Source organism: Rhipicephalus microplus, chromosome 4, assembly GCF_043290135.1.
Source record: "Rhipicephalus microplus isolate Deutch F79 chromosome 4, USDA_Rmic, whole genome shotgun sequence".
In the NCBI taxonomy this organism is placed as follows: Eukaryota; Metazoa; Arthropoda; class Arachnida; order Ixodida; family Ixodidae; genus Rhipicephalus; species Rhipicephalus microplus.
The window spans coordinates 88,146,208-88,173,237 of record NC_134703.1 but is presented as its reverse complement, the minus strand read 5'-3'; the positions used below and the strand labels follow the sequence as shown (position 1 = coordinate 88,173,237).

At 44.7% G+C, this 27,030-nt stretch overlaps 1 protein-coding gene across 1 annotated transcript; it reads right to left on the bottom strand.

The window, feature by feature from the left end:
- Positions 1 to 1,838: 1,838 nt before the first annotated feature.
- On the bottom strand, positions 1,839 to 25,644 carry LOC119172783 (trypsin-1). Its single transcript, XM_075893289.1, has 6 exons — positions 25,284 to 25,644; positions 17,790 to 17,908; positions 8,518 to 8,631; positions 7,427 to 7,682; positions 4,773 to 4,912; positions 1,839 to 3,232 (listed from the first exon to the last, which is right to left on the bottom strand). Exons 1-6 carry the CDS (start codon positions 25,336 to 25,338, stop codon positions 2,882 to 2,884), a joined length of 1,035 nt encoding a protein of 344 aa, XP_075749404.1. The 5' UTR covers positions 25,339 to 25,644; the 3' UTR covers positions 1,839 to 2,881.
- Between the last annotated feature and the right edge of the window lie 1,386 nt (positions 25,645 to 27,030).

Sequence of the window (27,030 nt, the reverse complement as noted above, 5' to 3'; positions counted from 1 at the left end):
GTCATGACCGACATTGATTGTTCAGGTTTTGCACCCTTATACAACCTTCATCAAGGAATGGACAACATGAAAAATGTTGCGATGATAAAAAAAATGGCTGATGAACATGTGTAACATTAGACGAAGACGAAATACAAGGAATGTAAGGAAGGAACACTAAAGGAAAAGACAGCAGTCCGGTTGGCTACCCTACGCCGGGGGAAAAAGGGAGGAGAAAGATGAGAGAGACAGAGGGAGATGAGCGCAAAAGAAAACGAAGTAAATGGAGATCAATGCGCTGGCACGTACGCATAGCGGTGGCACTGTACAGTAGTCAAAGACGTTGACAAGGCCCGGGGTCAGAACAACATGTCACATGTGGTCTTTGCTGAAAAGAAATTCGTGTTTCCACAGCATTACTCACCGGTACACATATTAGACAGGTCTCATTGAACAGAGTAAAAGATCGTTATCACAGAAATAAGGAAACGTTTGTTTCCCCTGTAATGAAGATTATAGTAAAGTCTTTGAAAGAACCCGGAAGTATTGAAAGTAGCTGGCACGTGAAACGCTTTCCTCTAGTCTCGATTTACTGAATCTACATCACCCGCTATATAAAGAAAGACGTCGGAATATAATAGACACACACGAACACACGATGTGAAGAACTACACACATATGAGTTGCATGAGACTTTGTCAATATTCACTTCCTCTAAAAGTCACCCTCCTGGTGCGTTGTAGAGCACTGCGAGAAACATTACAGCAAGCAAACTAAAATATACCCGCACTAGGAAAAAATGGTTCGTACTTCTTACTATAAGGAACGCCCCTCCATGAGATGAACTGTTCGACTGCAAGCTGATTGGCAGTGCGATCGATACCGGGTTTAAAAACATGCCACATGTAGTCGCTGCTGAAAGGGTTTTCTGGTTCCACAGCATTGCTCGCTGTTAAATGTAGTAGACGAGTGCAATTGCACAGTGTCAAAGAAGCACGCTTTCCATTATGGGTTAGACACGCGGTGCTTAAACGTCTGTTTACGCAATACACCCCAAGGTGCTGAGGTTTGTGAAGTCATGAAAGTTTATTGTGGATCATCGCGGACGCTTGCTCACGAATTGTTTTTTTCCCGCAGCATGTGTTTGCGATGGTCCACAATTAATTTTCACGACTTTCTTGCAACGGCGACTTCACGATACTCCAAATAAGGCTCAGCAATCTGCAAGCTGCGTGGCATAGACGACGTCAGTGTTTAGCCAACTTGAAGATTTTTGCGAGCTGGTGAAGAATTTTTGGTGTAACCAGTTGGCAAATTCAAAAGATTCACTCCCCTCTCCCGAAAAAAAAGCTAAATTTTATATATGGATACTCATGCCCTCACATGCAAATTCACGGACGACGACAGATAAGTGAACCCCCTGCTTTCTCTCAATTCTCAAAAAAAAAAAAAATTGAAGAGAGAAAGAAATGGTGCTGTTGTAGTATACCTGGTGGCAAACGTACGTTAGAAGTGGGGCCATATACATTCATCAGTGTGCAGTGTTCGCTGTACACCTGAATAAGACCTTCTTAATTTGATTTGGATCCATATGATATGACATAATACCTAGATCTGCACCCAGTGTATTTTTCTACGCTATTCTACATTCCATGGCGCATCAGGGCCCAAGACAAACATGTCTTATCACCTGATAGAATCATGAGATCACTGCAGTGTCCATTGACGTTTTTTAAGACAGAATGTGCCTCATTGCTATGAGCGATCGCTTATCACTCATTATCGAATTGCCTGAATTCAAAAACTAATTATTGATGCCCCCTCCCCTCCCCTCCCCCCCCCCCCCACACACACAATCTGCAACTTAAAGTTCCAGCTTTCACCGTAAGTGGGCGTACAATAAGAACACGACAGAACAGATGGTCTGCGACGCAGCAGTTGCAAATATAGCCCTATAGCAGCCGTACTAGGCAGCTTTAGAACAGGGTACGCACAGATAACATTCATTGACTGCGATACGCTTTTTCCGTCACTTAACTGGAAACTGAAGATGATAGCGAGTGACCCATGTGCAGGGGCACGGTGTAAGAAACAAAACTCATATAACAAAACAAAATTCATCTAAGAAACAAATACATCTCCCGCTAAAGCGAACTACGTGTAGATGCGCAGTGGCGGGCGCTAACACTTAGACTGGCGGCGACTTGACGATGACACTCATCTTGGCGTTGCGCAGAAGAGAAACCTGGGAAGGTGCAAAGTACGCAATGACGGACTGGTTTTTCCTACTAGAACATGCCAATTGCTGCCGATGGGCAATGAGACACCGAAGACTCCGAATGGACACAGAAACCCGCAGTCCGCTTTTAGTTAGCGCGCATGCTGCGAATTTTCCAAAGTAGTGCCGCATGCTGCGGCACTACCTTGGAAGTTAAGATCTAGCGCCTATATATATACTGGGTGGCGAGTGAACCGTTGCGCAGCGTGAGCAGTCGGTTTTCTCAATTAAGAAACTCACTAGAAGGCGCTGCCTTCGTCGGCGTTGTGACCCGAGAAAAGACGAGGGGACGTGCATGCGCAATGGGAGTAAAAACGTTGCGAGGAGGGATGCCTGGAGGAGCGAAAGAGAGGAGTGAGCATAGGTTAATGGACGCTCCTTGCGTCTGCATTATGTGGTGAGAGAGGCGGCGCGCGGAGAGAAGGTAGAGGAGGAGAGAACGCGCATGCGCAGTAAGGGTCGTCATGCCCCACACCGGTTCGAGCTCGACCCCAGCTGCTTCGCATCTAAAATAGTTTTTTCAGGGGCGACAAGCACTTAATTTTTGCGTACCCTGTTCTAGAGATGCCTACTATCGAGTTAGCGTCAGGCGTTTTCTTCTCGAAAACTGCAATCCACGACGCATTACGCAGTTACGCGGAGTGCCGCGTTGCTTGACGCATTAGATGGGGTGACGCCGTAGCGTGGACGTAATGGTAGCCCACTCGCTGGAAGCCGTCGCCGTATGGTGACAGTCCTGCGATTCCACGGTCCAAGATGCCTGGCAACAAAATCAGCTGTGCTTGTGCGAGGTCGTCGACTTGGCAGCGCTGTGCTGGTGTTATGGATGACGTTCTCGATCCATGGCAGGTACGGTTGAATGTCGGTGTAGACCCCGGGGGAGTTTGGAACCGCACAGCTTCGTCCCCAAGAGACAATACCTATCTGTATGGCCGTGTCGTCGATGATCTGGAACAACGGTCCCCCAGAATCGCCCTGCAGAAACAAACAGAACTGAAGCCTAAGAGGTATGTCTTTTTTTCTCATTAGGAGCTCATTACTACACAGATAATGAATACAGATAAAGCGTGATGTCTCAAGCTTGATCGGCAGTCAAGGAACGTGGCCGAGGGGAGATGTAAGTTAACGCTTGTCGGTGCACGAGCTATAGTTGCTCTGGAAACATTGTAACGAAATAACAGCACAAAAAAACAAGGACAGAAGGGGCATACACATGAGTGCTCTGCTTGTGTGAGATATGAGTGGTCTGTGCACATTAGTGCTGGCGTGCCAATATGTAGCAGAGTTATTTCCAACGTTTTAGCAGGACGTGACAGCCGTGTGTTGTTTGAATGGCGAAATGCAATAATAAAGGGACAATAAAGAGCAATACGATTTCTCGCTTAATAGTGTACTACGATTTCACAATCCCGGAAACACCACTCTTACCATGACACAATGCTTAGTATAAGCGAGAAAATGCTGGTGGCGATGCCACCTTGAGATTCCCGCACTAAATATTGTTACGTAAGAACTTTTGAAGGCGTCCGCTGGATCCTACGTAGCTTCCAATCGATAAAAATGAAGCACGTTGTCATCTATGGTTGCCACAAACTTTGCATACGAATTTTCTAAAAATTTCATTAGGCCAATGCCATAAAAATCCCAAAAATAAATTTAAAATTTCTTGCACCACGTGTGGAGATATCGGCGCGAAATTAAAAAAAAAAACTTAGCTTCATCCATAATTGTTTCCGCTAACAATCAACCTATGATATGGAATCGTATGATTTTAGAGTTCACAGAGTGCAGTTTGTCAATATAAACCAGGTTATTTTTCTTCTTCAGTGTTCCTTCAAAGAACCACAGGTGACTAGAATCAGTCCGCAGTTTTACTGTGTCCAGCCTCATAATCAGTGGCGGAGCCAAGGGCTGTCACACTGGCCCATGCTCCCCCCTCCTCCCCTTTTACATTATAATGTTTTTTTTTGTTTTTTTTTCGCCATGGCATAGAAACATGTAATGACACTTGACCACACCTGCCCACCTGGCCCCCATGCCCTTCAGATTAAAAAGGTACCCACCCCGATAAAAAAATGCCTGCCTACGCCTCTGCTGGCAAATTTATAGTGGTTTCGGTATGTTAATTTACCGACACTATTTGAGAAATGCTTGTTGAGTGGAGATAACTCTATAGTCGGGGTGATTTGTTAGTTCCTTCAAAAACGAGTCATTAAGAGCGTATACGAAACTGCATGCATGTTAGTGGCGCAGCATATAGCCTGAGAGTTTTAGCGCCGTTGATTAGCGATAGCCTTATTGTAACGAGCGAAAAATGACAGTCATTAGTCAATTAACGATATCGACTTTAGTTAACTAACAATCGAACTCAGTAACGACAGTAACATTATAACTAATAGCTCGCGATAGGAGTCGGTTGATTAGTGATACCTGGATTCGTTGAATAATGATCTAACTAACAGAATAACTAATCCTAACGCCAGTTGTCACGCTTACACGAATCGGCGCTACGTACCGTGCATGCGTCCTTTCCACCTTCGAGGAATCCAGCGCATATATTTGTGTCTTCGACGAGGAATCTGATGAGCTGCTTGCACACGGTCAGGTTTACCAGCGGTAGCTCCACGACTTGCAGCACGTCGGAAGTGGGACCATCTGGCAACGATGGAGCAGGAAATAGGTCGAGAGTTCAGAATTATAGATAGCACTGTCTGACAAATGGCACCGTAAAATTGTAACGATTATTGAGAACTGTCAGGGCTTTTGAGCACGAAAAACGACATTCGCAAAAGCTGCAAGACTGGACGAGAGCTAATTTTTTTGTCCTCTAAACTCCCGTGAACAATGCACCATCTCACTGAATTTTAAGTTTAATCACCGAAAACAACTCGACCTATATAACCGGTAATTGTGACTGGGACTGACATATCGTGTTCGTTTCTGTCCTCAAACGTTACAGTTGTCACTGACTGTTGACTCACAAATTTTAACGCAACGTAATCACGACTGCACCACTCATATACCTTTTTCATCCGTTCAGGTCACGTAATACCAAATTTGATGTATTTGAAGCTAGTGAAGTGGCCGCGAGCGCACCATGAGTGTGGCATGTAGTCATGTTACATGACACGCATGTCATGATTTTGACGTTAAATTTGTCGCTTGTGTTCGTCATGCTGTCATGTCATACCATACCAGTTTTGCAACATGCCATGTGAACGAAGCCACCTCAAGAGCTGCAAGACCATTAAATGTAAATCCTCACATTATATGACATAAACGTGATGATTTTCATGCTATGAGTAATCACTTATGCTCGCCAAACAGTCTTGCTATGTCATACCATTTTTGGTATAGTTCCCGTTATCGAAACAGCCAGGAAAGCTAAAAGGTGTGGGTGGCTAATAGATAGACAGATACGGTCAAAGTTGCGGAAGTTCGCTGGGAAATGTCACGTCTTTGACAGAGTTATCATAGGCGCCGATTTGGAAAATGTTTATCTATAAGCACTTGTAGGAATTTAGGCAAAAACGTCATAAGGTAGGAATTATTGGGCACTTTAAAAACACAATAAAGGCCCTTCTTCCCCTCTAGTTCTTGTTCGTATGTCAAAGTGGCGTGATAGGAACGCAAGGAACAACGTAGGCATTCACCTAAACCGAATTTCTAATTATTATATTACTGGTTTTCTTCCTTTCTACTCCCAATAACTTCGATGTCAATACGCCTCACTTCTTATCTTGTATTCGATTTCATTTCACGGCAACCACCTTCCGCGTCCCTGACTTCCCGGCTACCGGAAAGACGCAAACGTGCTACTTTTATATAGCCAGCAAACACGCGATGATAAGTTGAAACAGCTTGTGGAATGCAATATGGAGCTCTATTCGCTTGTGTTTCGCATTTCACGAGCTTCTCGTCCAGTAACGCAGCTGAGCTCGGTGCCATCAATGTTACGATGATATTGCGCGACTTGGTAACCAGCTTGTTGGGAATGCACTTCGAGTTTACAGCGTATGGTAGCGTCAGGCCGTCTGATGATTTCCCTTGTAACACTGGTGGGGTGACTATAATACTAAGCGGAAATATAGTGCTACGACACTCTCCATTTTATAACATTTTATTGTACAGCTAATTGCCCCGTGATGTAATCCTCAAAAAGATTCTATGGAGCAGGCAATGATGCGTCGTTATTCTGAGAATATACTGCAGGAGCATGTAGCTTCGTTGGATGTACAATACTTGCCGTAGACAGCTAATCAGACCACTAAGCAAAACAGCAAGCAATTATTAGTTAGTATAAGACTGAGCAAAGAAGTCATAACAGTAGACAGCTAACATTAGCCTATATTGGCCAACACATACCATCACGCAGTCAGTAGTAGCCTTCGTTTCGCTAATATATGTTAACGCTGCATGTTTCGATAGTCTAAAAGGTGGAACAGTCTGATTTCTGGTCACCGCCACATGCGGGAGAGTCACATGTGATGGTATTGGTTGAACAGCACATCGCTGTCGCACTCTGGTTCTGGTAATATGTATTGATGTTGACAAAACAGTGAGAGCCGCGAAGTGATACGGCGTAGTTTAATGGCTCTCTAGCAACATGGGCCAACCACTGACACTGGTAAAATGGGTATGCATCTATTTAGCCAGTGGTATGATGTTACACCTCACGTTTCTGAAGTAGCATGACTATTTCGCATGCGATGGCGATCGGAAGTCCCGCTGTCGTACTCTTTACATTATAGAAACACGCGACAAGGCTAGCCAAGATTTTTCAATAGTGAGGCAACATCGTTCCACAGTAGCAGTCTTGAGAGTACTGGTCTAGAATGCCACTGTGTAGTCGAATTTCGCCATTGGCGAACCCTGATTGACCAAGTGAGTTGCTATGGGCCTTTCTGGTTAGATTGATTTAATTGATATGTGGGGTTTAACGTCCCAAAACCACCATATGATTATGAAGGACGCTGTAGTGGAGGGCTCTAGAAGTTTCGACTACATGGTGTTTTTTCAGCGTGCACCTAAATCTGGGTACACGGGCCTACAACATTTCCGCCTCCATCGGGAATGTCTCTGGTTGGATTAAAGTAGTCATTGCGAAATTCGACACCATAGCCGAACTCGACAGCGCCCAGAATAACACATGCGTTAGAGTAGGCTTACTTTCAGACGTGTAGCCCCATCCGCTGACTAGGGCGAACCCTTCCGGCCGGAATCCTCGTGGCGGCAGGCAGATGGTGTTCACGTAACCACCCAGCCTCCAGAGGGGCACTCGGTCCTTGAGGCGCAGCAGGGCGATGTCGTTCACCAGCGTCGCCTCGTCGAACTGGGGGTGGATGAAGAAGGCGCATGGTTTCGAGCGCCACTGGAAGAACGACGGGAACGACAGGCGATGCAAGCCCAACCACACGGTCAAGTCCTGCATTGACTCCCTGCACAAATGTACGCCACCATCAAAAGGTACCGCTGTTTTCACGTAACCTATGTCTGCAGTTTTCCAGAAAACACACGTTAGAACAGCAGATAACACATACTACCGTTTGATGCCAAGTTTATAGGTGCAGTATAACAAAAGAACGAGAGGTTAGCCAGTATAAATTGACTTCTTGGTTGTTCTGCGCTAGATGCACGTAGAGAACGACAAAAAAAAAGAACAAAGACAGAAGCTACGTTTTATTCTTCTCTGCTGTCTTGCGTGAGCGAACATTATCAGTGAATTTTGGAATAATTCACTATATCAGTGATAACAGACGAAATATTTTCGCTGGTCACGTTTGCAAAAAAAAAAAAGTGTAAGTGGGCTTTTGTTGATTTCCATGAGAATTTCACCTTCTCTACATTTTCGTACGTGTTGTGTAAGAGATAACGTTTTTATATATAGCACCACTTACTCATTTTCTGAGCGAATTGAATTCCTAAAAATATCAGTAATGAAAATAATTTTGCAGAAAAGCGCTTAAAAGTGTTTATGTATCTCAGTCGATTTTTAGAAAAAATCATCATATATTCATGAAGTCTATTTATGCATCGACCTGAAAAACAACTCAAAATACACTCGAGCCATGCAACACTATAGTTCACATATGCAGCCAAGCAAAAACTATATATGCTGAAAATAATAATACCGCCTAACGTACACGTAAAACACTAAGACTGGCAAAGCCCAGTGACAGACACTTGTGCTGCCGTATGTCTTAACAAGGTATGGCGATGCCAAAGATGTTAGTAATATGCAATTGAAGTCATGTCATGGCACGCGTCCCATACCTTGCCAGACAGTGACCACAGGTTAGCACGAACTTGTCTGTGATGAGGCTCCCTCCCCCAAAGAAGACGTTTCGGCCATTCGTTCTCCGAATAAGAGCAACCTGCGTTAAGAAACTCACTGTTAGCACGCAGAAGCATCTGTTAAAGCGTGTGCGCACTAAAGTTTGCCCCTAAAGCCCTAATGCATAAAGCTGCGCCAGCAGAAAGCGCCTTGGCTTACATTGATACATGTTGAGTTTTTTTTTTTATTGACAAGATGAAAATAGAAGAACGAGAGTGGTGTACATGACCGCTGCTCCTGCTAATGCTCGTTTAATTTTTATTCATGTATGAGAAACTGTGGAAACCTAGGGTACGTTAGAGCCCGTTATTCCAACATAATGGTAGTAATCTACAAAATACGCACACAGATACGAAAAATTAAGAAGAATCAAAGAAGAAAAAAATCAGAGACGCTATGGGCATATAAACATTATACTACATTAACACATGCGCACAGTCCATGGGCTGAGTTCATACAGTGTGATCACATCGTGGATAGAGTTCATACAAATAACATTTCGATACACTTGCATCTTGACTATGAAATATGCTTTTGTACCTCATAGACACACTACTGCTTGTCTCGTGCACATATGCTTGCATTCGTATACACATTCACACTTTTCCACGTGGTATATTGATAAAAGCGAGTTATATGCAGTAAACGCAGTCAATTTTTTATATTATCAGTTGTGTAAACATGAATATGTAAATACCTGCGCTGATGTTCTATATAGAGGTTGATGTGCTTTACTGCTAACCGGACGGTTGCGGGACCGGATCCGTGCCACTTTTTCGCGAGATTCGGAAATGCGTAGATTAAGGTGAACGTTATAGAATCCATGCTAGTTGAAATTTCCGGAGCCATCGACCACCATGTACACAATAATGAAGTACGCGAGATGAGAAACACCGAAAATTATCATTTGTATGCGTAAACAGCATACAAAGGCGTAGGGAAATAAGGTTTTTCACTGGCTTCTGAAAAGGGCCCTATACACAGACACAAAACAAAAAAAAAAAGAACTGAATGATTAGATTTTTGCAGAATAATAACTCACACATAACATGACATCCGCTAATAACATTGAGCAGCTCAACTGTCCTCTAAATATGAACTTTAAAACCGTTAAAGGAATACCTATGGGGTATGAAAGCTTGCAGGCAAAAGGCAATTTAGTGTAATTGTGCTACGAATTATATAACAACAACTTGCGGACGTCATAGCTGTTACGTAAGCAATGTGACATATATAACTGACCTAGGAAACTTTTTGTGCTACAGCGCCATGAAAGCTATAGATATAAGCCTTTATCAAGCGTCCTAATTCCACTTCACTGCATACGATGACGCGAGGCATTACAAAACGGCTGCAAGCACAAAACTGACAGCACCAATTAGAAGGGCTGGATTAAAATGAGAAACCCACGGTTTTTTGTAATAGTTTTTCAATAACTAAGTATCAGAATGAACGCTAGGCCTTAATATGAGTCCTACTTCAGTGCTTTGTCGACGCAGTTTCATTTCATTCTGCGCACCATACTTAATCACGTTTCATCAGTAGCCCAACATGCACACACGCACGCACGTCCCCTTCTAAGGAACCGAAGCTCATGTTTGCGGAGCGATGACAACGCCGCGCCTGGCCCTGGTGGAAAGCTCCGGAAAACTTGAGGAGAGGCGCGGGAGAGGGCGTAAGCCATATAGTTCCCCAATATACACTAGAGTAAACTCTGGCGCTAGTGTATAAGGGAGCTGCAACGCACGGCGCTTCAGCGAGCAGGAGAATGATGGTTAGTACACACATTGGGCTAATCTTCGTACTTCTGGCCTGCTTTTGGCTCCGTGTGTGTTCGTGTGGCTTGGAACTGTTTTTTAACGAAACAAAAATCAGCAAACGTTCAGTGATAGCGCTTCACCACTTCATTTTTTAAGACTTACCTTGCCGAATCAAGCCACAACCATATTGCAAAAACCAGCGCCACTGGGTACCAGCGTTTAGTGCCATGCCTGATTATGGGCCCAGTATGGCTCTGGTACCAGCGCCTCCCAGCGCAGGCACTGGGACGCTGGAGCGGCAGCGTCCCAGTACTCTGCGCAAAATGGCTTCCCAGGGATGAAACGAAGGCGCCCATTAGCCATAAATAAATAAATAAATATATAAGTAAAATAACGCGCATTCAATATAAAAAATAAAAATAATAAAATTTTGAAAAAAACTAAACATTGGATGACGGAATTTGAGCTCGCTACCTCGTGATATCTAACCGAGTACGCTACCCACTACGCCACGCCAGAACGTGCATGTGGGGTTGTAAAACGACTAATTATCCGAAGAACGCGCCGTTCAACTTCATGTTTACGAGTCGCACAGTCACGACTGACACGATATTCCTTTCCAAGTAACCATTGCGTCTTGATTCGACAGTGACGAATGGCTCCCGGGCGCCGAATAACGAGCAGATATTAGCAAGAGCGCAAAGTTTTTTGAAGCGTCTACATCTTAACTCTGAAAAATCTCAGATTGACTGGAGGAGCAGCCACAGATTGTCAGCTGTTGCTGCCGATAGTCTTTTTTTCTTTTGATAGTCGTTTCTAGCACTTGCTACTTGTCAACAAGTGCAGATGATTTACATGTCTTGTTTGGTAGATATCCACGCACACGAGTGAATATTGAGTATTTTTCTTTCGCGCAAGCGACGATGTAGCAGTGCACATCTGGCGTGCCAGAGAACATATTTGCAGTTATATCGATACCTGCAACTTAGAAATCGGCGAAGAAATGAGTAATGCAATCCACTGAAAAAGTATGCCAGTATGTTAGTTCACTGACGCGTACCAAATTGCCAACTCAAAATTGCGTGTTATTACGTACGAGTCAGCGAAGTACCGGCTGCTGTGCTCAGAAGGAAGCTTTCGGTGACAGCCTACGTTGCTGAAAGAGCGACACATCGATCGTCGCCGCTCCTTGTGTGGGCACCACACACGTGGATAAATGGTTGATTTGGGCTCAGGGATGTCTAAACTGTACTTTACAGTCATTCTTACACTTTAGAATTGTGCCTACTTAATGTAAAAAGCGCCGGCAGCAGGTACACCGACGCGGGTGGCACGATACGCCTCGCTGGGACGGGGCACTGGGTAAGGCTGCTTTCGAAGCAGCTGAGCTGCGATGTTTGAAGTTTCTGCATTTGAGCTTCGAAATATTTCTAACTGTTACCTCAACTGTACCTGAAGTAAGTGAAAGGTCAATCAATGCCAGATAGGCATTTACAGAGTGGCGATGGCGAGCAACAGCCGTTTTTCTGGCCTCCGCTGGCAGTAAACAGCGGGCGTGCCAGTGTATAGATATATGCAGTTATATCAATACCGACAATCAAAAGAAAACACCCATAGAAATAACAATGCAATCCGCTGAAAACATATGCCGGGGAGTCAGTTCACGAAGGCGTACTAAATTGCCAACTGAAAATTGCGTGATGTTACATATCAGTCGGAGAAGTACCGGCTAAGTGCGGCCGGCAGCTTTCGGTGACAGCCTGCGTAGATGAAAGTGTGACGTTCGATCGTCAGCGTTCCTTGTGCGAACATCGACACTAGACAAAATAGTTGATTTAGGTCCATGGATGTGTAAACTATACTTTACAGTTATTCTCACACTTTAAAGTCGTGTGTACACGAAGCAAGAAGCGCCGGTAACATATATACGAACGCGGCTGGCATGACAGGTTTAATGCTCGCTGGGCCGGACCCTGGGTAAGACCGCTTACGTATGCTCGGTATCTGTTAAAAAAAATTACGTATGCTTGGTATCTGTTAGGGTAGCATCTCTCCCTGCCATCGAATCAAGCGTTTTATATTCAACAACAAAGAAACAAACCACGGCACACACTGCAATAACATGCACGCTGCAGCTGCGCTGGTAGAAACATTGCGTGCTCCAGTATTCACCAGCGCTTAACCAATGAGAATTCTACCGCTTCGCTGTGCGCACCAGCATCACAGCGGTTGAGCCAGTGCCCCTACCAGTGCGACACAGCTTTTTCCCAGTGCGCCCAGCGAAGGGCCAGTGATTACAAGCGTGTACTGGCGTCTCCAGCGTGTATACCAGTGCCAGAACACGTATTGACATCATGCTGTTTTTGCAATAGGGAAAGGTCAAAATGGTTGAACCTTTTTTTTCCAAAACAAAATTTAAACACAGTCATAAACGAAGCCACAAGTACAATTCGTCGCCCGCAAGTACGAAGACTAGGCAAATGTGTGCACTACCCATCATTCTCATGGTCGCTAAACGATCGCAGCGACAGAGTTTTCTCTAGTTAAGTTTAGGAAACTCTGTGGCATAGGCGAGTCAGTTGTGTTTCGCCCATGCTGCAAGAATTCTTTGGGTGAGCGAACGCCGCGAAGCGAGTGCTTAGCGTGGAGGGACCGATTATGTTCTCATTTGTGGCGTGCTGATAGATGGCTCTCCGCACTGAGGACCATGGTGGGCTGCTGGCAAATTCCGCAAAGTACAACCGGCACGTGGGTGACGGTTTCCAAATCTGAGAAAACCGCAGTCATTGTCTTTGCGCGTTGAAATGGGTGCATCCACACAGAAGGTGCGCGATGGTCTCTTCGCAGCTGCAGTAAGTGCATGTAGAAGAGCTGGCCATTCCAATGAGAAAAGAGTATGCGTTCGTGAAGGCCACTCCAAGCCACAGGCGGCATAGAAGAGTCTCCTCAGCTCGAGATATCCCCGAGGGAAGACGAAGCTGCAGATCGGGATACAAGTTCTGGATAGACTGGATGGTCGGCCTTTGTCGGAACGTAGGATTCTGGGTCATTGGCCGAGCCCATCCTCAGCCCAGAAGGCTTTGAAAGCTTTGCTGCGCTTTTTGCGGACGACTGGCCTCAGAGACAGACTATAGTGTCTTATACTTTTTGATGTTGCCTTTCCTCCGTCAATTTTTTTATTTCTCTCTCTCTCTCTCTCACTTCGCAACATTTCCTTTTAACATCTTTTATTCCCCTCACCCTTTTCCCCAGCACAGGGTAGCCAGCCGATCTAAGAATTGGCTAACCTCCCTGTCTTTCCGCTTAAACTTTCTTCCTTCTTCCTTCCTTCGTTAGAAAACCGGGTAATCGCGTGCTATCAACCACGCGATATGCATAGAGCGGCACTGCGAAAGGGGGGGTTATAAGGGAGGAGGTTGATTGTGCGGCGAGGGTGTTGTGGTGACGATGAATGAGCACCGCTAGTTTTCTACGTCACGGGGCTTTCCTACACTAAAAAGGGGAGGGGAAGCCGGAGCACAATTTGTAGCGCCATCTGCCAGGCTCCTAGCGAAGCAGAACATTATCGGGCAGCGGATAGTTCCGGCGTTCGCTCACGAAGAGTATTCCTGCACCGTGGTTTCGCCGAAACGGGGGTGGGTTCCACACGCGCGGGACGCGTTCTGGAGCCGGTGCTAAGAACTTCGGCACCATCTCATCAGCTTGGTGCGCTAAAACTATACGCTCGCTGTGCGAAGTTGCCTCTCCGCGGTGGAAGAAGCGGCCTCAAGGGAAGCGTCTGCAAGGTTCGAAGTATTGCGGTGTTGTGGGCTGCCACAACAATGCAGACAACGCCACGTGACGCTCTCCGCGTGTAAAGCTGTATCAGTTCCCCAGCAAGGGACAGCCGGCGAACACAGCCGTGTTCGCGAAAGATGGAGCAAATATGACACGAAAGCAAAAAAAGAGAAAAAAAAACGAGGCGAGCATTCTATTTGACTCGCTGTGGTTAAAGCTCAGCTTGCTGCTTTGCGGAGAAGTCAGCGGGTCATGCTCCCGCTGTACGGAAGACATGACTCTAACTCTTCTCGGACACTTCAATGGCATGGTCGTACAACTTTAGTTTTAATTTACTTATTTTAGCACGCCGCAAATGTTCGCACATGACAGTACATGGCTGCTACTGCAAGATACCACATCAAAACAACAATTAAATGGTGTTCAAAAACGCCAATCTAGCACATCGCCAGAGTACTCGGCTTCATGTAGGCAGAATGAGAGTTAGCTCGAGGCATACGTCCTACACGGTATTGTCATGGACCTGAGAAATGCATCTCACAGTGATTCGGGCATCCTCGTCTTCTGTCCTCTGCTCCAAATCATAACTTGACTAACGAGCTTTGCTCCTTTCGTTGGATTCGCTTCTCGGAAGTGCTTGTCCAGCTCAGAGATGTTTATGAAGCCGCACTGCAGGCGGTACACTGTGAGGTGATTCAAACGCACCGCGTGCTCTTTGCACGAGCAAGTGAGTGAGCGGCAACGCGTTGGCGGGAAGGGAAAATGCGCAATATACATCCTCGATTTCTACTTTTTTACCATTGATGGCGCTGCCTGTCCAGAGTGTTGGACAGCGCCCCCATGTGTTGTTTTGGCTTCCTCTTCTCCCCACATACACACCGCGTGAATCAAGACGTACGACCTTCAAAAAAAAAAAAAGAAATTGATTGATAGATATGTGGGGTTTAACGTCCCAAAACCACCTTATGATTATGAGAGACGCCGTAGTGGAGGGCTCCGGAAATTTTGACCACCTGGGGTTTTTTAACGTGCGCCCAACTCTGAGCACACGGGCTTGCAACACTTCTGCATTCATCGGAAATGCAGCCGCCGCAGTTCAAAGAAAGAAATGTCAAGGTAGTTTGATTGATATGTGGAGTTTAACGTCCCAAAACCACCACATGATTATGAGAGACGCCGTAGTAGAGGGCTCCGGAAATTACGAAAACCTAAATGTCGAGGTATATCCGTCTAACCGTTTAGTTATTAACAAAAATAATACAAACAAAACATGGCGGCAATGGGGCAGCAGATATAGAGCATGCTTGTGGCGTGTGTGAACACGTGCGAAGGCCATAAGCTTGAAAAAAAAATACAACGCTAATCAATTTTCTTAACTGAATCTCCGCCCTATAAAATTCTTGCCCTTCGCAGCACGCTTGATTAGGTGGAATTCAATTGAAAGCGTCGGAACTGAATTGTGATAGCGTCCAGAAAAGATACGCAGCACAGATAAGCACGGGACGGTGGGAGCGAATTATCGTACACGCCAACACTGGGGGCATTATTAGATTACTGCTCTTCGTCATTAGCCGCTTTTGTTTTCGAGATCTTTTCAGTTACAGAATCGTTCATCCCATTCAGCATTCACTTCTTTTTTTTCTATTCTTTCATTTGCCCAGGTGGGCGAAGCAAATGCGAGTCCACATTTCGCGTTTGCAGTGCGTGTGCTCGGCATTGAGGGCTTGCTCGTGGTGTTGGGAAAGCCTGGGTTGAGAAACGCGAGATCGCCACATAACAGATTGGCTCGGGGATCACTGATGTAGGTGGGTTCTACATGCAAGCTCTAGAAAACTACGCGGGCAACTTCTAAAACCAGAAAACAATAACGAAAAAGGAGAGAGCTAGAGAGAGAAAAATAAATAAAAGCCATGGGCTGAACTCCGAGGGAGTTGACTTTGCATAATGACGGCGTATGCTGTAAGATGAAGAGTGCGGTAAAGTTTCGCGATATTCATCTAGATAGATCGCTCCCGCCAGAGAAAAGTTTGAAGGTGTTTCACGCAGGACGAAGTTGGCCACCCAAAGCTCAGGGAAGACCACCCGCTGTTTTTAACTCGAAAGAAAAGTAATACTATGCGTTATCTGAGCCGATACCTATGTGTACTGCAGGTAACGACAGCAAATAATGTGAAGGTAGCGATATTCTCAAAATACTATAGAAGGCTATACCGTGGCTTAACTTCAAACCATACACATGCAAGAACGTACGAATGGCTTGGCCACGGAACGCCTAAATCTGAATTTACGCTCAGACTTCTTTGATCCTCGATCATATCTTGTAGTTTGTGGTTTCCGTCTATAGGACGTTATCAGATGAATCGATCTTGATAATGTCGACCTACAAAAAAGGTCTCAAAACTTATCTCCTTTGGCGGACTGTACTCGTGAAACTTAGTCCCTCGAGGGCTAAGAAGTGAACAAGGTAGAGGCGAAATAGTGTGTAGAGGGCGGGAGTTGAACAAAACCAAACCTACAGCGTGTGCGTTTGCAACAACGCATTTGCCATATCCCATATATTCCTGCGGCGGCTGCATTTTCGATGGAGGTGAAAATGCTGTAGGTCCGTGTTCTCAGATTTGGGCGCTTGTCCAAGAACTCCAGGTGGTCGAAATTTCCAGAGTCCTCCACAACGGCTTCTCTCATAATCTAATGGTGGTTTCGGGACGTGAAACCTCACATATTAATCAATATCCCATATATTACTGAGAAGGATTTGGCGTCAGGATACAACAAACATATTGATTCTGATTTCCAGACCAACTCCGACGCATACGCTGCTGCTGAAGAAGAGTGTTTGATACGCTTACGTTTCAACGCATAGCGACCACCCCAGGTGTGTCGAAATTAAACACGCTTGAGGCCAGACCCGTCTCCCTGGCCTATCCGAACGAAGCGTTAATAATCACAGTCGGTGAGTACCATTTCGAGAACACCGTTGCGAGTGTAACATTTAGCACAATAGCAAACACTCTATTCCTTGCGAAGCCGCGTTCAGTAAGCCGTTGGCGGGCTGCATGCGGTCGGCGTGCCACGTGTTTAGAATTCCTTTCTTACACTATCACTCGCTTGCGTACAAGTTGCCGATTCCTCCAATCAATCAATCAATCAATCAATCAATCAATCAATCAATCAATCAATCAATCAATCAATCAATCAATCAATCAATCAATCAATCAATCAATTAATCAATCGATCATTTATTTATTTATTTAATCAATCAGTCGATTAAAAATCAACTGTACCAACGGCATTTCGTGAGCACAGGCAGGCTTGATAGGGCGTGCACACCGAAACAATATGAACAAAAGTGGTACATGATAACTATACGGCACGCGGGCAGTGTAAGACTAAAAGCTTATATATACAGTCGGACGTCCTAACTGATCAAATCTATTCGACCAGCCATCATCATCACAATTCCAACCAATACCATCCTGTTATTTTCCTGTTATGCGATTCTATAGTGACCTAATTCACTATAACGTATCCAATCTCACCCTCCTTTCCCACCTTAAACCAGCACTCACGCTCCCTAAAATTCGGAATAACAGTATACTAGCAAGCACGTGACTCTGAGGTTAAATGGCGGCGAATGGCGCATGCGTATAGCAAGATTCACCTGGAAAGGGAACTCGGCAATCGCCGCGTCTCGCCCGCCCACGATGCGCGTGCTGGTGTGGACAGTGGTTCGCACCAGGCGGCGCCCGCACTCGTACAGTGGCCTCGGGAACGGGATCCCTGCACGCATTCGTAGAAACACGTTACGCGTGGGCATCCAAAGATACAAGTCAGGAGGGCTATTTTTTTTTTCGGCTATAGTTGGTACAGCACATTGCATTTTGCATGGAGTTTCACAATTTACTAGAGGGGACTTTGGTGCGGCGATCGTAATAATAATAATAATAATAATAATAATAATAATAATAATAATAATAATAATAATAATAATAATAATAATAATAATAATAATAATAATAATAATAATAATAATAATAATAATAATAATAATAATAATAATAATAATAATAATAATAATAATAATAATAATAATAATCGTAACTACGCCCACTGCAGGGCAAGGGTCTCTCCCATTATCCGCCAATCAGCAATGTTCTTGTGCTTTCTGCTGCCACGTTACACCTGCGAACTTTTAAATCTCGTCGGCCCACTGAACTTTCTGTCCCCCCTTCGTGCGTTTGCCTTCTCTGGGAATACAGTCAGTTACCCTTAATGACCAGGGGTTATCCTAACTACGCACTACGTGGCCTGCCCACGCCCATTTCTTATTCTCGATTTCAACTATGATATTATCCCTCAGCCCCCGTTTGTTTCCCCGACCCACTCTGCTCTCTTCCTGTCTCTATCGTTCTCGCTATCGTTGTGTCAAACAAAGAAATGAGCGCCAAAAATTATCTTCATTCACGGTGTCATTGTTATACAAGCAAATCCAAAAGCACAATTTTAAAACAAATCAATTTAATCATGCTCTGAATCACAGGCACCACTTCTCTTACTTCACAGCATCACATCACTTCTCTTGGACGACCCCTTAACGCTATAGGCTGCATGTCATTTTATTGTAGCCCTAAATATCACTTGTATAGTGTATTGCAGCGATAAATTTGACTAAAGAAAATAGCAATTTTTGTTAAAAATTACAGATAGATTCCACGTGCCTGAAGTGGTCCTAGAAATTCTGAGTAATTGCGTTATCTCCAGCACATCTTGCTAACGCTTTGTAAATCCAGATTGACTCCTACCCCTCGCCTCCCCAATCATTTGGAAAATATAGTAATACCACGTCCATGCTCTGAACTGGCATCGATTTCTAAACTATACTATATTGCAGGGTTCTCAAACCCGTGGCCCGAGCGGCTGCACATGGAAGGGATGCTGCTAAATAGTAATCGCATTTTTTTTATCGTCTATTGCAGTTAGTAGTGCAACTCAAACTTCTCGCTTCAACCGCTTCATAGAAGAGTGTGACGCGAATATGTGCCGAATGAGTGTCGGAAATGATCCAATAAAAGCACGCAAGCATTTTGAGAGGCCCGTCACATTTACAGTTCCTTGGTTCAGCTATGATCATTGGCATACGCTTGTGTAAATGCCAACGGTCACTGATTTGCATGAGAAACGCTATATTGCGTGGCGCCGAGATTCGTTGTTGATTATGCATTCACAGATTCCTCTTAATTAATTGATACACCCAGCAGCGCACATTAGGGCCTTGACATTAACTTGGAGTTCATGCAGACGCTTTTATAATACAATATAGGGCGACTTAGTGCGTGCGAATCGCACTCATTCAGTGTTCTAACTTTCAATGCTGGTTTTGTGGGCAGAGTGCCACCGGTTTCTTCGTAAAAGCCATCACCCCTCCGTACCTAATAGACCTGAGCCGAAGACTATGATTAAAAAAAAAAGGAGCTCTATACTGGTTCCTCCTCTAATGCGAATTGCACATGCGCAGCTGTGAGGTAAACATATATTCACAGCTGTCGGCGCTGGTTACGGACAGTATGCCCGATGCGGCTAGGCCATGCACCGCGCTGCCAACTTTGTACGCAGACGAAGCGAAGCGCGCATTTGGAACGGAGCACCAGTCCACTTGGCGGGCTTCCATGCACACGTGGTTCATAAAGGGCTCTTCATTTGTGCCCTCTGGTCGGCAAAACACTCTATCGCGTGTCAACCATCCAGATTATAATGCCACCGATACCTGGCCACTCCGAGTGCACGTGTGCGCTAAGGACCCCGAAAGAAGAAGTTACCCACTTAACAGCCTTCCATCTATTTGCTCGTAATGTATGTGCAGCATGGTGGAAAAAAGCAGTCCAGTAGCTCTAGGTCAATGTCACGGAGTAGAAGCTTGCTGCGATGTTCACATACGCGGATGACATATGCAGCTTTTATGAAGAGGATAATTACGCACATAACCTATATTACATTACGATACGCTGAAGACACCATGCGACTGCCGTGAGCAAGATGGTGAAGTCCTTAACCTCTTAGCCCAAGTTTCCGGTGTATTGGAACAACAACAACAACAACAACAACAACAACAACAACAACAACAACAACAACAACAACAACAACAACAACAACAACAACAACAACAACAACAACAACAACAACAACAACAACAACAACGACGACGACGACGACGACGACGACGACGACGACGACAACCACAACAACAACAACAACAACAACAACAACAACAACAAAGTCTTCACTCTTATATCAAATTGATCCGTCTCTCCGATTTTAACTTAATCAGAAGATCGATAGACCATTTGACACACTATTGTGCACCGTCTACGATTAGGTGTTGCATGCACACCTCCCTTCTTATTGCTCATAAAAAGAACGTCCCCGCATTGCGACCACTGCGATAATGTCGATGCGTCAGAGGAGCATATTCTATAGAATGTCCGCAATAGGATCAACAACGTGCTGAACGGAGGGATCACTTGAACCGACTTGACAGACGACCATTTACGATTAGAAAAATACTTGGACCGTGGCCGCATTCCGACAATCAAGGTCCCGCAGTGAGTGCTCGCCGTGATTTTTTACTGGACACAAATCAAATGAACTGATATAATATGAATCTAACTCATATTATACCTTGCCACTGTTTGTACGGACTGTATTCGCAATGTTGATTTATTGATACCTGGGGTTTAACGTCCCAAAATCACCACATGATTATGAGAGACGCCGTAGTGGAGGGCTCCGGAAATTTCGAGCACCTGGGGTTCTTTAACGAGCGCCCTGTATCCGCAATGTGATCCCGACATATAAACTGGACTAGACCCATACCTACTGTGCTAATTCATGCATTATAAGCGCTATATAGTATATAGTATGTACATAGTGCCTCTGGTTAGTTTCTTTTTCCCTTTATTCTTAATTTTTGTTGTTTGTGTGTTTATCTTGTACACTACAGTTATGCTGCAGTGATGGCTGGCTCTACGTATCCTACCTTTCATATTCTGGCAAATATAAATAAGAAAGGCTCGATAATAAGAAATACTGTTCCTAAAGTACGTTGTAATTAGTCCCACTAGTTGTGTTCCTTTTCCCGTCACAATCATGTATTTTTTTATGGTTATATAGAACCTTATTTTTCTTCTTTACTTATACATGATTAACATACTCAAACAGGTAGGCACAAAATAAAGTTTTCATTATCAAAATTATCATCATACTAACGAGAATTATAGAGACAATAATCCTAACAAAAGTAAAGGAGGTATTATTAGCAGTAATTGTAATTTAAATGCGAAGAAAGAATAGCGGACGAAACGATGACTTTCCGCTGGCAGGAACTGAACCTGCGATCTTCAAATTCTTCCACCTTTTTTTCTTCCCACGTACAATACAACTGCTATACTAATAACATTTCCTATACTTTCCTTGGCATCATTGTGTGTTAGTTTTCATTATTATTGTACAAAAAAGAAGGCTTCCGTTCACATTTTTTTCCCTCAAAAAAGTAGACGTATGAGGGCCAGGTTTCCCAACAACGTGATAGTTATATTGAAGAAAACACCCTTAGTGATGTGATGAAGTCCATATTTAGGACCCCTTACCATGAAAGAAATCTATAAAATGGCCCAATCAATCGTCAAGCGAAAATGCGATTTTTTTTCGCCATTTCAACTGTTGTAGGGCTTCTTCCACTGATCGTGCATTTTATTAATCCACTACTGAATGCCTCACCCCATCGCTAAAAAGTTATACATTTTCAAAGGCAGAGCTCACCTACCGATGAGCTCACTTGCACCTGCATAACTGTTAACATAGCAGTAAACGTAGCAGCCTGTTTGTAATTTATATTGCTAGGACTGTGAATTTAAACAATCTTTTAAGCGTATTATAAATTCTGAAAGGGTGAAATTTTTTTACACTGTAATAAATGGTCGTCACTCATGTAGGAATGTGCTCAGAATGGCAGGAGCGTTTTCGCGCTGAAAAAGAAAACATTAGGCAACACTTGGGTGGCTCATTCTGGCCATCCTAGCAACACAAAACCAGAAGAGCCATCGTTGCCTTAAGAAGGCTGGATATTTTTGAGCGTTAGATGCGACATATGAATATAAAAAAAGTGAAACAGTAGCCAGAATAACTATCTCCAGTTTATTCCTCAACCCGGACCTCTTAACGGTCATAATCGACATCACAAAAAATATCAAAACCAGAATCATATCTGTGGCACGATGGTTTCCCCAGTTGAAACTGGCTGTAACACAATACTTCAATGTCATTTTCGACTTTTTTCTCAAAGGTTGCACGAGGAAGCCAGAGAAGACACACGAAAGCCGCTCTTTGCAGCCCTGTTTGCATAACAAATGCGTCACACTCCACAAGCTACTTCGTGCCAGGACGTGAAGCAAGTACGTCGTTGTCTATTCTTTTCCTTGTTTCCCCCCCTTTTTTCTTTTTTTTTATTGCTGACAGGCTAACGTTTTTCACTGGCGACGTGCTTTGCAAGGCAAAAGAGGAAGCTCCGCTTCTACAGCACGTGGTCTCGTATATCATTGCCGAAATCGTCGCATACGAGCGCTTATACAAGTGGCTTTCTTATTCATCGCATGTAACCGAAAACGCAATGACGTGCGAAACATCCAGTACACGTTATAAAAAAAAAAGAGAAATAAAAGAAAGGAGGATACATTCTTAAATAGTTATATACGTAAAGAAGACAGCAACGCACAGCGTTAGCCTAAGGGAAGTGCGTTGCCGGCTTGGGGACCTGGTTGTGCGATGGTGTTGATTCAGTCAGCACCGGAACATCAGAAGTGGCGCCCACGAGCGCCCATTTCCGGAGACACGACACATATCTCACGGCTTTCCTCGCTCCCCTCCGTCTTCTCTCTGCTGCCCTCTCTTCCTTTCTGCTCTTCCGCATACACCAAGTGCATCGGGGGAGAGGAAAGCCAGATTGGAGGTATACGTAGCACGTGGGTAATGCGCGCGGGGAGTAAGGACCCTTCGGTCGGACTCGACGCTGCAACGTTTACACGCATATCCGCGCCACCAACACCCTTCCCCCGAAAATTCACCTCGAAATTCGGACGGGAAGTCTAAAGATGTGTTTATTCATTCAGTAGCGTAGATGTTCTGGTAACAGTGTGCGTGGGTCAGCGCGCACACACACACACACACACACACACACACACACACACACACACACACACGCGCGCACACGCACACACACACACACACAAACACACACACACACACACACACACACACACAAACACACAAACACACACACACACACACACACACACAAACACACAAACACACACACACACACACACGCACACACTAATGTCAGTGTCAGCGCAAAGCTCCTATGTCATGTTGCATGGCAGTTGCGCACGGAGTTTCACCTGAGAACGGTCGAAGACTTATGAAAAGTGTATAACACTTACCTTTTGGCAGCCAGCTGGTTATAGCAAGGAAGGACTGCTCGTCGCATCAGAGACGGAACATTACGCCGATCCTTACTGTCTTGTATCATGCTGACAGCGATATTTATTACGTGACCTTGTCCCCCCCCCCCCCCCCTCACGTTCCTCCTCTGGATACGTACCTTATCTGCAGAAGGGGTTTTCTCGTACCTTTCCATGCTGAACTTTGACAATTAATTTGGAAAACCATAATACCTCATTTTTATCACTCTGTATCAGATGGCCACCCCTCACGGGAACAAAAAAGGAATCTGCAATGCCCACTGTGCATAGGTATACATGCATAAATACTTGCACACATGAAGTCAATCGCGGAAGTAACAAAGCCGGACATTTTTATGTTTAAAAGCTTAATTATTCGGTGCAAAACAAGTGGAGCGACACAATGCGTAAGTCTAGTAGGCACCTTCTCTGGCTGCTACGTACAAGAAGGAGGTTTCGAACCTGGCTATGGCGACATCATTTCAATGGGGGCGAAATTCAGGAACGCCCGTGCACACAGATTCATGTGCCCGTTTAGGTGGTCCAAATGGATTCGTTTTCCTACTCCGTGCCTCATAAAAAAACAATGATTTCTCAAATAGCCCCCCCCCCCCCCAAGTTAGGCATTTTACGATGTTTCCATATCTAAGGGTAGAAAACAACAACAACAGCAACAACAACAACGTAATGCCACTGTGGCCGCTGGCCACCGAGATCAAAGTCCAATAAAAAGAAATGATGAAGCACGTTGACGAAACAACGATGCTTATTTGTGCATCACCATGGCTTATGTGGTTGACCTACCGGGAAAGGATGCCTGTCAAGTGCGATGTAATGATCACACTGAGCCATGTAGTGTATGCGACTGCCTTATCGTTGTTGTTACGTTTGTTATTGCGTATGGAGTTATTATTTGTTCATTTTGTTTAGTACTACATATACAAATTCAAATGGAAGAAGATATACTGGCTTGAGCCCCGAATGGTCTCAGTCTTGGTGATCGAAGGCGTAACGTTAACTAATATTAAATTGTTCGGGTTTAACTTCTCAAGAGACCACAATGGGAATATGAGAGACGCCGTGGAGGCCTCTGGGAGCTCTGACCACCTGGGGTTCTCTAACGTGCACCGAAATATAAGCACATGAACCTCTAGCTTCTAGCCTGCATCTGAATTCGGAGAATTAACGATTAACAATCGTACAATTTTGAGGAACGTCGTATTGTTGGGTATTCCGGATTAAATCTGAATACCCGGATGTTCTTGAATATCATTCCCATTGAAATAGGGCCTCCCTGCAGGCGTTAGTCGATGCCGCTTCCTCGGACTAAGCCACGCGACAGGTGCCACGGGGATACCAAGGGGGTACTAGCAGTTTAAGACGGTGTACAAAGGTGGAAATGCGGCCTTGTTGGTAGGAAATAATACAATTTATTTCAGCGCACAGCAGCATAAGCACAGATGTTGTCCTTGTTTTGTGTCTGTCCCTGTTTGGCGTTATTTTTCAGAGCACCAGAAAAAAAAAAAGTGACAGTCGGACGCAGCGTTTGCAACGGCATGCCCACACAACTTATTGAAGCTGCAAGTCACACATTTTTCTTTTTTTTTTTGCAAACAAGAATAGAGATGAAAAAAATGACTTACATGCTTCGGCTACAACAAAGATAACTCCAAGCACCGAAATTATCCTCATCCGCATCGTCGAAACGTTAATATTCGAGGGTGGGCGATGGCAACGCTATCGGAGATGATGGTTGTCGCTCCGTTGAGTGCGAAATACACGTATTTGCGCGAACACTTCGCTGTCATCATCTCACACAAACATTCGAATACCACTGACGTGTTTCGAGCTGGTAGTGTCCTGTCAACGGAAAAAGAAAACTCCGAGGTTAATACCAGCTTTGCCCGCCGAGAACAACGTGAGATTCGCGGATGTTCTTCGCGCCATCGTTCTATCACTGGCATTAATTACGAGGTCGGACGACTTTCGGTTGTTATTATTTCCTCGGGGGCGCCCCACGTTTGCGCGGGCTTCCGAAATACCTGGCTGCGAAGGCTCCCCCCGGTGCCGGCCAATACGATGGCTCGATTTGGGCGGATGCATAGCAACGAGGATATGGGTGCCTCCCTCTCCGCTAAGATGACTCTTTGGGCGCCGGTGAGAAGTGAATCCCAATAGGAGCGGTCGTGCGTCGATTCCGCACTGACGATGTATCAGTATTTAGTAACTAAGCTCTAATCAAAAGCATCTTAGGTGAACGTGTATGTCAGTATGGTATTTACATAAAATTAACTCGTTGACCTTCGAGACCTGGCTTGCAGAAAACAAAAACGAAAAAGGAAAAACAAAACAAAACGATGTGCTTTGAATCATACTGCTGCTGCTACTGTTGAAAAAAAAAAGCACAACAGTTAGAAATCTCTTCTTCAGGCGCGAATTACGATACACTGTCTGCAAGTGCGGCAAATTCACATGGCATGATCCCAAGGCACTCAGTATTAAATTCCAATGAAAATGTGTGACATCCAGAGACAGTCACTGGCGTCCGTTCTTGCGCGCATCGACAAGAGCCAAATGTCTGTGGACACTATTTTTTCAAGTGCCCGAGAGAAGACATTGCAGCAGAAGTGACAAAAGCTCTGTTGAAATTCCTACGCGAGACGGACTTGAACAAGCGGCTGTAACAGCAATGTCACACACCGCGAAAGACAAGACTGGACAATAACTGATTGTGTGCGCGTGTGCTGCCGAATGTGCACACTGTGTTTATCTCTCTTCCCTCTCCGCTCTCTATCTTTCATCTCCCCCATCCCCCTCCCATGCACAGGGTAGCAAACCGGCTGCCTATAGGCTGGTTAACCTCCCTGCAGTTCTTTTCCTCCTATTTTTCTTCCAAAGAAAAAAAGAACGTGTTGATTCATTTGAGTTCCCATAATTAGTGTTAATTAGCATGTAAGAGGTGAACTAATGATTGTTAATTAGCATGCAAGAAAAGTGGACGGAGAGATAACTTGCCGGTGACGAAATATCTTTTCGTTCACTCTTCTTTTTCATATTGAAATAACTATTACTTCTAATATCATTCCCTATATTTTCTCTGGCACTATTGTATGTTAGTTGTCATTAATAGAATGAAGCCACTATGCTTAACGATAGAGAGCTTGCGCGAACGCTTTTGACTAGTGGTGCTGTCCTGCACACGTCTGCGAATGCACAGCTCATTTCCTTAATTTGTTCCTTCCTCTCCCTCTCTACATCTTTCGATTTCCCTACGCCAGTCCCCCAGGGTTGGCTAGCCAACCAGAAAACATCCAGAGAAGGCAATATTTCTTCTTTTTCACGGGAGGGGAGGGGTTGGTGGCAATGATACTTTTCAAAACGTAAGTTATC

Bases quoted from the DNA above. Each gene is read 5' to 3' on its own strand.
- LOC119172783 (XM_075893289.1), bottom strand. From the start codon at position 25,338: ATGCGGATGAGGATAATTTCGGTGCTTGGAGTTATCTTTGTTGTAGCC. The intron at 8,632-17,789 runs GTGAATCTTGCT...TTCTTAACGCAG, and splicing joins TTGCCGAGTTCCCTTTCCAG to GTTGCTCTTATTCGGAGAAC. The intron at 7,683-8,517 runs GCCATGACATGA...GAGTCAATGCAG, and splicing joins TGGCAAGGTATGGGACGCGT to GACTTGACCGTGTGGTTGGG.